Here is a 14,969-nt window from a genome sequence, read left to right as displayed (position 1 = left end):
ACAAAGTGAATGTAGTTAATAGTTAACTTAATAAATTTACTACTAATTCATGAATTAATTTAATTTAAAAAATTAATTACAACCAATGTAACAAACACAGAAGATCAAATAACATTAGTAGATTGTGCTACCTGCTTAAATAAAACATTTTAAAGTAAATCAGTTGAAAAAATCTTTCACTTTTCATGGAGTTTGTGTACGGAGGAGTAGACAAATGGGCGTTGAAAAAGCTTCTAACCTAGAAATTCACAAGTCATCTTTGCTTTTCCTCAGTCTCAGTGTTTAGCCCACTTCAAAGATGAAATACCATATAGGATAGGGAGCAACACCTCACAAGTAAGACAATACTTACTTTGGAACTGCTCTGCTGTTCTCAAAGAGGCACGACCTCCAACAACGGCAGGGAGGTTTGTGCCTGAGTAAAGACAGCAACATCAGATGATATAATTTCTTAAATGGACAAAACTCAGGTATTTCTGGAAATTATTAACTTACTAGTAGGTTTGGCATTCTTCTAAAACACATTAAAATGAATCCAAACATTTATTTCAGAGATCAACCGTGTAAGTATCAATTTTCTTAGCGAAGATAGAAAATCTGAAGAATTTGGAAGATGACATAGGACAAAATTAGTAAGCTGCTTAGACTCAGCTGAAAAACAAAAGGCCGAAAGAGTGAAGCTTTTATCTTCATTCAGATATGCAAACAATTTAACACTGAAAATGTTTAAAGAAATGCCTGCTCAAAAACTAACCGTCTTTTTTCCAGTCTGCTAAGTCTTAGTCACGCTTTCCTTCATGCGATAAGCCCACTGACTTAAAAGAGCACGTTCCAAGGGCACGGAAAGCAATTCTGGTTTAATTGCAAGTATATGCATAACCTGCCGCAAAAAAGAAAATTTGAAAAGGCAACCAAATTTTGAAAGAAAACCAAAAAAAAAGAGCAACTCCATTAAATTATGAAACCAATAAAAAAAACCCCATCCATGAATGCTACGATAGCTACCTGACAGCCACAGCTTCTTATTTGTTTGAAATACACAGTGGATAATTCACAGCCATTCACTCCAGAGCCCTTACAACAACAGAAACAAACTATGGTTTTGAATTTAATTATAGGAATTTTCAAAAGTGCAAATTTAAAAGCAACACCAGTCATGAAACATAAGCTCAAGCATCTTTCCTTCCAAAAGTTGGGAACATTTTGTGCAATGTGCACATTTTAAGACACCATGCGTGTAATCACAACTACTCTCTTCAACCTGAAGTTTCTTCTTGAGGCATCTCCAAAGTTGGAGATAGCACTCTTCAGGCAGAAAAGCATTCCTGAAGCATGTTGATCTGCACAGCCAACACGTGGAGAAAACACGAGTATAATAAACCATTCAAGTGTAGAAATTAATCTCTTCTCAAATTATGATTTGGTTGTGCTCCCAACATACAGAAAGAAAGCAACTGACACACGTTAGTGGTGGCAAAACTGGAAACTTCTCTTACTCTTGATGATAATTCTTTACGTTTGTGCACTTTTCATTCTCTTGCTTTCCCTGTTTTGCCAATAAAATGCAATAAAACTGCAGGAAAAAGGAGGTAGCAATATCATGTTGTCCAAAGACAACACTACGTTTTTTTTCCCCATTATCTTAAACCTAAAGAGAGCCTCAGGGGTTTGTTAGAACAGTTGGTAAACTCTACACTACTTTGTTTAGCTCTTACTTGGACTATTTAATTTAGCTCTTATTTGGTCCTAGTCGGCTTTTCTCAAACCATTTTATTTAAAGGCCAATGGCAGTCTCAGCCTGATGTCTAACATCAGAAATGTTTAGAGCATGTAGTGAGATAACAGAACAAAACAATACTATCTTTATATTAACTGCTATTTAATTAGGGTTTTCTTTTTGTGCTTTCAGATCACAGGGGACAAAAACTACACTTAGGTTATCTGTTTCAGCAACATTTTCGCCAAACGCAAGTCTCAGGATGTTATCCCTCACACTCAGAACAGTCCATGGAAGATCATCTGCTTACTGTAACACACAGTACTTCTTATAATCCGACTCAAAATCTTCATCCATGCTGCTTGTGTCTGCCATCTTTTTGCCGTCTATCTTTGGCAGAAATTGTGCATAGTCTACCCCCTGCTGCTCATAGAAAAGAATGTAGGCAGAGTCGGTGTCGATTTCATCGGGATGCAATTCCTGAGAAAGGGAAAAACACGGTCTGAAATATGCAACGGGACAATTGTGTTACTGTCACTGAACTTAAAATACACACAATTGCCCTAGAAACAGTATTTTTAACTGGCTGGTTACAAGAAGAATCACATTTTGTGTCTCCCTTATTATAGTTATTAGGCTCCATTATTTACTTAAGTATGACAAATTTTAGTGATAAATGCAAATACTTAGAAACGTTGGGACTTAATTGTTCACTAATTGAATACAAAACTGCTAGCATCATGAAAAAATATTCTTGGACTTCCATTTTTAGTAATTTTTCCATCTTTGTACAAAATAAGCATCTTTCCTTTACCATGGTAACAGCTGATGAACAGATGTTAACTTGAAAAAAAAATCTCATGAACCATTTCAGTTAACAATTTTAATATTTATCCGATGCAACTTTTGAGATCCTTATGATTTCAAAGAACAGTTCTCACCGAATGTAAATTTATTTGGCTTTAGGTAACCAAGACAAAAATTATTTGCTACAAAAAATAAAAGATTTACCTTACAGCTACTGTCGTTGTAGCAGTACCACTTGTTGTTCGGGTTTTTGGCATAAGTGACATAATGACCCCCTCCCATAATTCCTGAATGGCACTGAAGAAAATGAAGAAGAAAATAAACTGGGGATCAAACATGAAACCTCAGAATTCAGAGAATAAAGATCATGAATTTGTGAACTGTTTAAGTGAGTGACAATGGTTTATGACAATACATCTGGAGGCGACTAAGCTTACACACTCAAGCAGGTGTGAGTGTCATCACGCAGAGATACACTTTACAGTTGTACTCAGTTTTATGGCAACTTTATTTTGCTGACAATGGCTCTACTTTGTTCCCCTTCTCAATAGATCCCTGCTTTTTGTAACGAAAACAATAGAGTAAGTGTATTTAGTCAAAACAATGCCACATAAAGATAGTTTACGTGCATAAAAAGTCAACTTACCGAAATTGCATATAGATTGTAAATAGGGTTAACACACACGTCTTCTCTTTGGTCATCTGTAATATCGTCCTCACTGTGGTTATCCATTTGACCGTTGATACTGCCATTACTATATGCATTCTGCTCACAGATGTATCCGTTGGCTAGAGTCATCTCACTGTCCTGAGCAGTATATAGTTCACTCTGGCTACCACCCAACATCTGCCCTCTAGTAAGAGCATCACCTTGATCAGAAGTAAGTCTCTGTTCCTGGTCAGTACCGTTCTCTTTACTTGCATCCAAATTTTCTTTGCTACTTGACAGTTTGTTTTTACCCAGTTGTGGTAGCCGCAGACGCCCTTTACCTCTTCCTAAAGTCCTTGGGCTACTGTTTGGGCTACTGTTTTTACTTGAAGGACAGCTGGTTCCACTTTTCCTCCCTAAAGACGGAGATGCTAAAACAGAAAACATGTAGACTACTAAGATAAGTCAACACATAGTCTAGATTTTTTTTAAAAAAAAGGTGTTGTTTTTTATAATAACCGAACAATAAAACCCACAGTTTCACTGCAACTAACGAGTAGTATATACAAGTAAAACTATCTTTGCGCACACACATACACCTATAAACTGAAATGTAACTATTTTATGCAGGAGCACATTCCTCACTCTTAGTCCAGTCCGCTTACACAAGCGGACAGTGCCAGTATCTGCTGTCACTGAGGAACTTTTTTCCTGTTTTTTTTATGGTAAAGCTTCACTAAGCTTTCCAGGGCAAACAGAAATGAATGTTTCAAAATAAATGCAGTGCTTTGGCCAAAGAAACATGAACATTTTATTCATAATATAATTTTTTTCCCTCCAAATACCAGTATTGACTGGAATTTTCCCTAATCATTACCTACCTTTGATATTATTCAAGACAGTAGTGTTAAGGGAGGATGGACTTCTGTTCAGTATATCGCCCTCTCCCGCAGTGTAAGTGATCTGCAGATCTATTTTTCTGGACTCCCCTTGGAGAGTCCGGGGTTCAGGAAGGCTGTCAGCCTGGAGCGTGAGCTGCTTTCTTTGAAAATGACTGGGATCCCTTTGTACCAAAAAGGCACTTGGGTCAAAATTTTCTCTAGGAAATTTAACAATTTTCTGTGATTTTATCCAACGGCCATTTACAAACTGAAATCTTTTCAGGTGAATGATCTAAGGAGAAACACATTAAGAGAAAATTAAAGGAGGACAATTACAGCACAGTGAGTAATTTCACTGTATAAAATATTTTTTTCCCTGAAACATACACATTCTGTCATATGCAAATAACAATAACAGTAACAATGCTGTAACGTGACAATTTGGATTTTGGGTAAAACACAGAACTAACGTTTTCACGGGGAAATGATGGAAAAGATTGCTTCAATTCAGTGACCAGCACTGTGTGTTTTGAATAACATACCAAATTTGAAAAGCGACAAATGCAGGTGTTGCACAACTAGGCAGAAGATCATGTTACCGGAAAGACTGCCTAAGCGTGAATTCTATGTCAGACCAGATGACACTGAATGCAAAACACCACCATTTCCTGCAATGTATCAGCTAAAAAGATTCAAAAGGATTTGAGGTTTGTTTTATTTGCCTGCGTTCAATGGCCCTCCTGAGACTGTGAAGAAAATCAAATCTTATTCAGAACAAGGAACCACACCTAGCAATTCAAATTTGTGATCAACGTACTTTGGTTTTGTTGCTGTAGAGGAAAATAACAGAAGATCATACCAAAATAGGGGGAAGTCTCCAAAGATCCAGTTTTTTGGTGGCCAAACAGTGGGTCTTGCATTTGGAACAGTAGTACATCTCATCCTCCCCCAGTTCTTCCTCACTGGTGAAAGCTCTAAGACAACTATCCAGATTGATGGGCTCTGCTTGAGCTCGCCGGCTTTGTTCAACACTTTCATGTTCTTCTACAATCTGAAGTGAGAAAAAACTGCATCTGACTTGGAAACACAGACAAACTGCTCAGAGGAAGGCTCTATGCACAGCATCATACAAATAACATCATATAGTTATTTAGAATTAAGACAGGAACTAGATGCACTAAGTTTTAGTAGAAATTTTATTTCTATTATGAAGAAGCAGACATACAAATAACGCACTATCCTTATTCTTGGGTTCTGCTTAAAAATTATTCATAAAGCACAAGTATCGATCCAACTCACAAGTTTGAACAGCTACTCTAGATTAACTCAGTTATAGGCTTACCTTTAGATATGTTCTGTTGACTCAATGAGGAAATACATATTTTGTAATATCTTGCGGAGACTAGATCAAAAGCAACTCACAACAGCCTGAAAATACACCGCTGTGGTTTCTTAAAAGCTTCCTTTCCACATTATGGTCACTTAAGAGGTCTAACATTAAAACATTAATTTATCCAGAATATACTGTTTGATGATTACTGACTTTAGTTTAACAGAAAATGGACAAAAGAAGCATCAAATTAAAAGAAAAATACATGGTGAAATGGGTTGTGCTCCAGAGCTATTAACAAACAACAAAGGGTTTGCATTGAAATGTTACCCGTTCTTGCGACGTCTGGTAGCGCAGATGGAGTGCTGTTGGATCCCAGTCTACAGCAATGTAAGCATTCCCAACACAAGCTCTATCTTCTGTGCACTCGATTTTACAGCCACGGCAAAATCTAAATCAAAGAGTTAGATGCAGTAAACTCACCAGTAACTAAGTTGTACATTACTTCTCACTCCAGTTCTGCTCCTTAGTTTGTTTCAGGCCTTGCCTTCAGTGTGAGAGACAGAGGCATTTTTATAAAACAATAAGCAGTGTCAGTTTGCTACTTTACTAGAAAACTTTAATAGAGATGAGAAATTGAAGCAGTTGGGTGAGCTCTACCATCTACCTGCACAGAATGCTGACCAAGCGTACCCAAACCACCAAAAAAACTACAATGCTTTGTCTCCACAACTATTTCGCAACATGATAGCTAATGTACTTTATTTATTTAGCTGTAAGGGACTTTTTTTTTTTTCTAAAGGAGTATACACTGAATACCTGTCAGCAAGGGTCTGGAATTTTCGTTAGCATGTCTTTGGTTAGGGAAAATTCCAAGCGTGCTTCCAGGGTGAATTTCTTATTGTCCATTTTAGTTTTCAAATGGCACAGAAACTGGCCAGGGTAGGTGATTTATGTCTAAAAGTTTGTTTTTGTATGAAAACCTCACAAATCATCCAAATATGTACACACGTGCCTGCATATATACACACACGCACACAGAATATTGTAAGGGGTTAAGAGGTTTCCGATATTGTCATGTCTGTCTCCTAACTTAAAGTTTCTGTGTCAGCAGAGCTTTCATCTCTCCAAGTCATAAAAGCTATTCTACAGTGAAGGTCTGCCACGTGAGGGTTTTGGTTAAATTGGATTCTAGATGCTTATTGTTTGATATTACCTCTGAAGTCTGAAACGTATCAAAACCGCATTACCATAAGTTACATTTCTGCTGGAGTGATTCCCTTCCTTAAATCTAAAAACGACAATTTACCTGTACCATGGACACCAAGCACAAGAATTTCCATCCTTCTGAACTACCCTCAGGGTGAACGGATACTGATAGCCCATGCTGTCATCACTGAGACAGAAGAGAACGCAATATGAAACACAAGCACTCATTCAGACTGCCAATTACCTTCTTTCACTAGGCTTGCTATGTTTGTTTACTTTAAAAACCACCACCACCACCCCCCCATTATAATTTTGATTAGATTAAGCTATTCAAACTAGACCCGCCTTTACATCACCTAAATTTGTCAGATATAATTAATTATCAATCACTGGATGAGAATGAATCAACCAATTCGTGTAAAGCCAACCTTTAAGTGCAATAGAAGGTACACTACATTTAACTGTATTAAAAAGGATCAGAAGTTATTTTTAATTATTGCCGTTATAAATTGCAGGACTCTAAAATGCCTTCTTGCAAAAATAACCCACTAAATGGAATCTGCAGGCAGAAAGAATTTGGGGTAAAAATGCACACAATTGTTCCTAAAGTTGTTGACATGTGAAGCTTAATTATATGTTAAAAAAAGTATGTTCGTTCAACAGAGGTATTATGAGAAGTCAAAACTGATAAAGATGAATGGAGTTTTAAATCTCGTAAGCAAGTCGATGCCACTGTATTACGTCATTTAAGGCAAAGACTGCGATGCCAAACTCACCAGTCCTGTGCATGATTACTGGCTTCCTGCGGCGGGAGAGGACTAGCAAGCCTGGAAACCTGAATCCACACAGCATCATACAGGTCTTTTTTCCGTGTATGAACTGTACAAGGGACAATTAGTGGCATTCCAAAGAGACTAGGACGATTCTTCTGAGATGAAAGAAAATATAATTCTGTCCGCATCTGCGTATGTGAAATAAAAGAATGACTCAGATATAAGTATGCATTAACCCACATTACCATAATTACTAGGGTGCTGACCTTGTTACTTATTTCAGGCTTTGGCAATTAAAATAAACCATTAATTCTATTAAAAGTACTCCACTTCAGGCATTTTTCCAAAATTAACTATTGTAAATTTTGGTCATTGACTCGAAATTCCCTGAAAACTTTTTGTATTTTATGATATTCTGGCAGCGTTACTTAGGCATTAGACCACATTAGCACAAATCTGTATGTCAACCATGGACAATATTTTATATTTCATATGACACATATTTCTTATATTTCCCACCACATGGTAATGTTGTAATGCAGACATGCACCTAATGATGCTCATACCTGTCCCAAAACGACCTCTACACTAGGCAAGCTTATGTTTGCTAAAGAAAAGCTTGATGTCCAAAGGAGGCACTGCAGATTGTAGACAACTTATTCCAAGCAAACCAACCTTCATGCTATGTCTCCCATTTATAAGAAAGATTTAACATGCTGACTTAATGACACCGAGGTGGAGCAAACAGCTACCGCCTTGCATAACTTTTATACGATTAACTCTTTCCATTGGTAAGATTTTTGACAATGACAAGCGAGGATTCTTGGAACGGCTTCCACAAATGACTTTTACTGTTTTTTAAGCCGTATAACTAGCAGCTTGTAATGGCTCAAAAACATTATACCAATTCCCTACGAGATTTTGCAAAATTTGAATCAAAGTAACAGTGATGACAGTGGTTAGTGGCCACTACTTGAGAGAATAAAGCAAAAATGCCTCATACAAACACACAGTAAAGAGGGGAGTGAAACGGCCTCCCGGCCCACATCCACCAGGCTCTAAACATCAACAGACTCCAAAGCCTGAACGCGTGGCTGTTTGAGGTGTTCAGTCATCCAGCTTTGACATTTAGACTTCAACTTAACTACAGATGCTTTTACCAAGAGTAGTTCATGCTAACAGAACGACCCAGGACCGTACTATGCATCTTCACTCCGTCTCCATGTAAGAAATAAGGCTTTTCCACATAATGGAAAGGAAATGCATTTCTAGTAGCTCCTCTAATTAGAATTTTTTCTGCTCAAAGAAACTGGAACATTTAATCAGGGAGTTAGCAAATGCCCAAGTATGCATCTCAGCATTAGAGAGCTGGGCAGCATGCCAGTACTAAAGAAAGAAAAATACACCAACATTAGACATTGTGATTTAAATTTACAAGAGTTGTGCTTCTGTAGAATTTGGCGCTCACTTAAGAGGGAAATGTAGTCATGCTCCCTCTTCTAAACATATAAAGATTAATTTATCACATGGACATTACAAAATCCTCGCTGACTTTCTCTCAAAGTGTGTTATGCGAACAATTTATAACAAATGCCAAATCTACTAACCATTTTTCTGTGGACTGCAATTATATACCCCGTGCATGGACTATCGGAGAGCGAGGGCACGTGACCGTTGAGAGTCCAGTTGGCAAGGTTACGCTCTGTCCCACATGGCACTACAGTATTTGGCATTCCATTTGGAATGAGGGTTGGTTTAGGAAGGTCCCCATTCATCATTATGTTGGGTGCTCCATTAGCTGACAGCCCAGTTGAGACATCTGCAGATAGACAATTACATTCTCAGTTATCTACAGTAACCAGAACTGACCACAAGACTTCTGTCCTTTCCATTCTGTTCAATGCATTTCATGAAATATCATCTAATCTCCTTAAGACCAACATCTAACCTTTTATGCAAAATCAGAGCATGCAAGAGCAAAGAATAACAGAGGGGTTTACAACCCTTATATGAAACCACAAACAATAAACCCAAAACCAAACAACATGCTTCAGATTTGTTACACGTCCTGCCTTAGAGCCAGTCCACAAGGAATAAATATTTTGTGCGTTTCTTGTGCCTTTAACTAAAATAAGTATATAGCAAGACTGCTATCCTTGGCATGATCCCACAAAGGACCATAGACCATCAGGAAATACTGAGACCGCTCACAGCTTTTTTTGTGAATCAGAACTCTTATTTGCCTTTTCTTTAATCCTCACCTTTTACTTATTACTAAGAAGTAAGGTTTCCTCCTGAATTTCTCCAGTACCTAAGCACTGTGCATTTTAAATGAATAGGAAAATAAATGTTTTCTTTTACCTGTCTGCACAGGACTTGATGCTGATGTAGGGGATCCCGGAATTGGTATTTCGAACGCACACAAAAACCCACTCACTGATAACCGGACTTTCTGGTTGTCTTGAGGAAAGTTCTTCAGTAAAAAAGGGAAAGTTAGTCAGACATGTACATACTCCTATATGTGACTCCAAACATGTTTTGTTCTTTTGAACACAGTGTATCTGTTAGCTCATCTCTCCCCTCCCATCTCCTTTTTACACCTTTCTGGAAGGAAAAGCAGCAGCCAACAAGCACACCCCTTTGCCGGTCTCTGCAGCGAGACCTGAGAGTTATTAACGGTTCTCTAAACAGACTAAGAGCACCTAGTTCCAAATAGTTTTAATCCTATTCAATAACAGCAAAAAAATTATATATATATGTACACGCTGTATAGAACCAAACCAGTCATTATTTATGCCTCTGATGTCTTAATAGTGTTTAAACTCATCACAGCACTCTAACTTCAGATTTATTACCTCAAGTTGATTTTATCAAAAAGATCATTAGTAATCAACTCAATTAAACTTCTGCAAGCTTCTGCATCATTATTAATTTTGTTTACAAGTGGTTTATTTTGGTTCAGTTTACTTTGATTTTAAAACTAATTAAAGCAAGCCAAATTACAGCTTAAGAACGAAATGAAAGTTCATATAGAGATATAACTAAGCCGACTTTTTTATCACACTTTTAGTTAAATTCTTTCACAGTTCTTGTAAGCAAAGCTTAATGTCAAAAAGAATGCCGATGTGCATAAATAATGAATAAAAATACCAAAAGTATGTTGCAGCAAGGATTAATTTTTTTTCTTCTTCTTACCTTTATATTGGAGCTATGCACTTCTGCAAGTAGAATCTGTTCTGGTTTTAGCCCGCAGAGCTCACTTAACTGTTTTTTCAAGCCTGTATACTTTTCATCCATGTTCAACCTCAGGCCGTATCGAACAGGAGTAGTACCGTCTAATTTAATTACTTTAAAGGGGAAAAGACACACACTGGTCAGCAAACTGAGACAGTTTTAACGAGAATAATACAGGACAGCTACTTATTAGAAAGTACTTTTTCCCCCGACTTGAAGATAGGATTTTTTTTTCCACCAGTCAATTTTCAAGGTCTGCAGGCAAGTGTCAGAAAACCTTTTGCTGCATAGGCAGTAGAAAATGGTTTCAAAATTTGTTTCACTTTTTTATCATCTTTCCTTTTGCCTCTTTTCCAATGATACACGGGTTCTTCATAGTATAGTTCATGACCCATAAAGTATTTTCGTTTGTACACCCCTCCCAGCCCTTCTTTTTCGGTCGAGGCAGATTTAGGACAACCTCCACAACGCAGTGAACAGAAGGAAAGTTCTCCACATCTCCAGTTTATGTGTTTCTGTATTAAGCCCTTCAGTCAAGATTGAAAACGGACCATCTATGCTCTGTTTTTAAAGATTTTATTTCAGATTAACTGTATTCCAATGAACATCTTGTACTATTATTATATTAAAATGGTTATATATTTTGAAGTGTAAGTGCTAACACAAACAAAATCTGGATGTTTTATAGCTGTTCTACTTATACGATTTTTATTCTGGCAATGACAAATTTATGGGGAGTTAAACACTACCACTCACCTGTAATTTCTAGGTGCATGTAGCTATCCATTGGCAAAGGCAAGGACAAAAAATTAAAAGGGTCAAACCTAACACTTATATGTCCACAAGTTTTACATTTTACTTGTGACTTCAGCTGCCCGTGAAATAAATCTACAACAATGGATCTGTTTCTTCTCAGATGGTTTTCCCAGGCCTAAAATAAAGTAGAAAAAAACCAATACAAAGTTAGAAACTGAAGACTACTTGCTTGAACTGCAGGAAGGAAGACATTCTGGAAGACCTCCAAAGTTTCATTGGTGTATGGAAGTCAAATTATTTCCATTGAAGTTGTTTACCAATTTCTAATAAATAGGAAGTATTTAGCTTCAATATGAGTAAAGAAAAGTTATTTCAATTAACACAATAATCAATGCATGACATCATTTAAAGTACTTCTGAAAGGATCATCAGATATCTTGAAAAATTTTGATACTTCATAATTCTGAGGAGCTGTTCAAGATGATTGTGAAGTATCATCTTTAAACCTTTATTATAATACTTAAAACTCATTTTCAGTTCAAAGGTGAAACTGGCTCTTTAAATCACAGATCTAACAAGTTCCAAAAGATGGTACAGTCCTGAAAGAGTAATGCCACAGTCTCATCAACAACTTAGCACCTTAGTACTATGAGGGAAAAAAAAAGGCCAAACAAACCAACTCATACCTCTGCTGCTACTTCCCAGTCTGGTCGACCATCACTGTCTTTAAGTTCAACATATGGCTTATCATGAACTCTGTTCAAATCCTCATGAAGACCATCCAAAAGAAAAGCCAGAAGCTCCTGTGAGTCTTGCTGTTGAAAGCCATTAAATCTTGGAGCATATTTTGCTATTGTCCACTATAAAAAAAGCCAGAAAGTTATTCAACACCTTGTAACAAAAATTGTAACAATAAATCAAAATATTGTAGACAAGACACATGCTGTCAACAAGCACAAATTCAACTGCCAAGAACTGAAGGTAACCCCCTATGCTTTCAGAACAAAAGTCCATTTGCAGGCAAACGCGTAATCTTTTGTCCCTAACAAGGACTATATAAAGCCACAACTTAAGACCACAACACCTCTGATTCGTATCGGGTAACTCCTTTGACCTTGCAGCCACTGAACCAAGCACCTGAACCAGTCCTGAGCACCAGGACTGATGCACCCAGGCCTCCTCCAGATGTGCATCTTGTGCCTGCACAGCCCCTGCCAGAACGCCGCCCCTACGTTCCGTACAAGCAAGAAAACAAATTCTGTGACCAGTTTGGGGTAACATACGTGATGACTGACTGCCCAGGGTATGGTCACTGGCTTCACAGCCAGCTTCTAACACGTGAAATAGACTTCCAAGTTTCCTTCCCTTTCTCTAGGGGAGTTGAGTCTCATTACAATACAGCTAACATCAGGAATAAGTGCATTGAAAGATTTCTGCTATTCAAAGAAACTCTAGCCTTCTACCTTTAAGTAACACACATCACAGACTTACCCGCAGCTTTAACGGTGCTATATTCTTCTGAGTTCCACTCCACAACTCCTGAACCAAATCCCCATAGCACTTGGCCATGTGTCCTTTCATTCCTATTGGATTTGTCCTAGAAGTCATGAAGTAATTAATACCATACTAAAATTTAAACAAAGGTCAAGCATGGAGATAAAGAAGGAAGTGCAAAGGCTTCTTGCCGAACTGTTTTAACTCTCCCAGAAAGAAAAGATGTTATACTTTGAATTATCTTGTCTAGTATCTGCTGTATAGCTGGTGGTTGATAACACCAAACCTAAAAGGATTTATTCATACTGTCTACTTCTGAAAGCTGAAACTCACCTTAAAGAAATGTTACTGCATCTAAAATGCCAATGGTCTCAAATAGACAATTACCTGTTAAGTTCATAGAGATGTCTTCCTGAGATGAAATACCGCGTCAGAGGTTGTGTATTACTGACACACTGGATACTGGAGTTCATGAAGCACGTGTTACCCAGATTGCTTAGTCCAGTAGCACCTTTTTCAGTAGGAACTGAGATAAAGAAAACATAATTGTACAAGTTGTGCAGATGTGGAAAAATTCAGAATGACCTATCAGTAAAGTTAAGAATATGACCTTTTCACAGTAACTAATTCAATTTAACCTGCTCCCAATTACGGGACTACAGCTAGCACAGATGCAACAGAGGACCAGCCTGTTCAAAATACCTGCTCTATCAACTTCACTTAAGTTAACAGGAATTGAGGTATTTTGTTGGATCTGATCCATCACAGACATCAGTACGATCCACACAAACTATTTTCAGGGAAATAATTATGGTACTCAAATTTCTGGATTACTTTGTTAACAATATTAACTACTGCTTACCTTAAAAACCTCCAAGATAATAAACACAAAATTCAGAACTTGCTATGTACCATTTGCTACTGTTCCATCTGAACATCTACAAATTTATCTACCTACACATACAACCCTCCCACATTTCCAGCATCTACGTTAACAAAACAGAAAGAACAAGCAAAGCAGCACAGGCATAAAAGACCTCTTCCAACGTTAAGAGCACTTATATTAAAAAGAATTGTTTGAACGTAATATAGCCTCTTGGATTTTTTTCCCATCATAATTCAATTACTATGCTGAAACACTTACCTTTATGTCTGTCTATTTTACTGCTGTTTGCTATAAAAGACATCTCTTCTGGCCAGCTCATGTCTTTGTTTCGAACTAAAAAGAGATATGGTAAAAGGATTGTTTTAAATTGTTACTTATTCCAGAGAGCTTATACAACTGAAGAGGTTTAATTAAAATTTTCTAATATTTAATTGAGATTAGAAATTTTTCTTATTTTTAGTAATTATTTTTGCTGGTTTTCATTTCAATGTCTCCAGTCGTTATGGGAAATCATTCCAATACTAGCATCACTCCAACCATGCCAGTAACATCTTTAGAAAGCATGAGATTTCTTTCCTGTCGGGTAACAAAGTTCTGAGTGCTTGTTCTAATATTTAATAAGGATCCCCCAAATTTGAAGAAATCTTCACTTCGTGACCAATCACTCATATTTTTTGTTGTTAAAATCCAACAAAAAATTTAACCGTATTTCAAAATAGGGACAAATTACATGTGTTTCAGGACAAAGTGGGACAAAAAACCGCAAGCTTTCCTAAACTAACTTTACCAATAACGCCCCGTAGGATCCCTCTGTCAACCTCTATCTCGCGTTGACACAAGCCATACAGCAAACTGGCTTAAGGAATGGAGTCAGCTGAAAAGGGAGTTATTTTTCACTAGATCACGTCTCACAGCCAGTTTGTCAGATAGGCGTCAGGGCCACAACGCACAGAGGAGGGGCAGACTGCTTCGCACAACGGCAGTGCTGATTTAGTGCCCGTTTGTTCATTGAACGACAGCCTGGGGGCTCTGTTCCACCCGATATAGCAAGGTGCAGTCCCTCTCCCCTCTCTCTACTTATAAATTCCCCCTTCTTCTCTTGTGTCCAGTGCTGAACACAGATACACAGTGAACTGCACCAGCCCCTCCGCCGATTTCAAGTTGATTAACTATGAGCCAAGAGGCAAAAGGATGAGTCCATCTAGCACAACGCAGGACCCAGACTTCTATACA

General features: G+C 37.6%; 1 protein-coding gene across 1 annotated transcript in view; it reads right to left on the bottom strand.

The window, feature by feature from the left end:
- Nucleotides 1–1,374: 1,374 nt before the first annotated feature.
- The window catches only part of USP32 (ubiquitin specific peptidase 32), a 94,029-nt gene continuing 80,434 nt past the window's right edge, over nucleotides 1,375–14,969 (bottom strand). Inside the window, exons 19-34 of the mRNA XM_009891181.1 lie at nucleotides 13,995–14,069; nucleotides 13,238–13,376; nucleotides 12,848–12,953; nucleotides 12,043–12,216; nucleotides 11,357–11,531; nucleotides 10,562–10,713; nucleotides 9,728–9,839; nucleotides 8,974–9,185; nucleotides 7,370–7,554; nucleotides 6,694–6,780; nucleotides 5,715–5,835; nucleotides 4,914–5,105; nucleotides 4,055–4,346; nucleotides 3,171–3,604; nucleotides 2,729–2,821; nucleotides 1,375–2,197 (exon numbers count right to left, since the gene is read on the bottom strand). Coding sequence (XP_009889483.1) covers nucleotides 2,024–2,197; nucleotides 2,729–2,821; nucleotides 3,171–3,604; nucleotides 4,055–4,346; nucleotides 4,914–5,105; nucleotides 5,715–5,835; nucleotides 6,694–6,780; nucleotides 7,370–7,554; nucleotides 8,974–9,185; nucleotides 9,728–9,839; nucleotides 10,562–10,713; nucleotides 11,357–11,531; nucleotides 12,043–12,216; nucleotides 12,848–12,953; nucleotides 13,238–13,376; nucleotides 13,995–14,069 — 2,723 coding nt within the window. The 3' untranslated portion in view covers nucleotides 1,375–2,023. The remainder of the gene's footprint in view (nucleotides 2,198–2,728; nucleotides 2,822–3,170; nucleotides 3,605–4,054; nucleotides 4,347–4,913; nucleotides 5,106–5,714; nucleotides 5,836–6,693; nucleotides 6,781–7,369; nucleotides 7,555–8,973; nucleotides 9,186–9,727; nucleotides 9,840–10,561; nucleotides 10,714–11,356; nucleotides 11,532–12,042; nucleotides 12,217–12,847; nucleotides 12,954–13,237; nucleotides 13,377–13,994; nucleotides 14,070–14,969) is intronic.

The sequence above is a fragment of the Charadrius vociferus genome, unplaced genomic scaffold (genome assembly GCF_000708025.1).
Source record: "Charadrius vociferus isolate BGI_N301 unplaced genomic scaffold, ASM70802v2 scaffold239, whole genome shotgun sequence".
Classification (NCBI taxonomy): Eukaryota; Metazoa; Chordata; class Aves; order Charadriiformes; family Charadriidae; genus Charadrius; species Charadrius vociferus.
The sequence above is the reverse complement of the archived record's forward strand: the minus strand, read 5'-3'. Positions and strand labels throughout refer to the sequence as shown.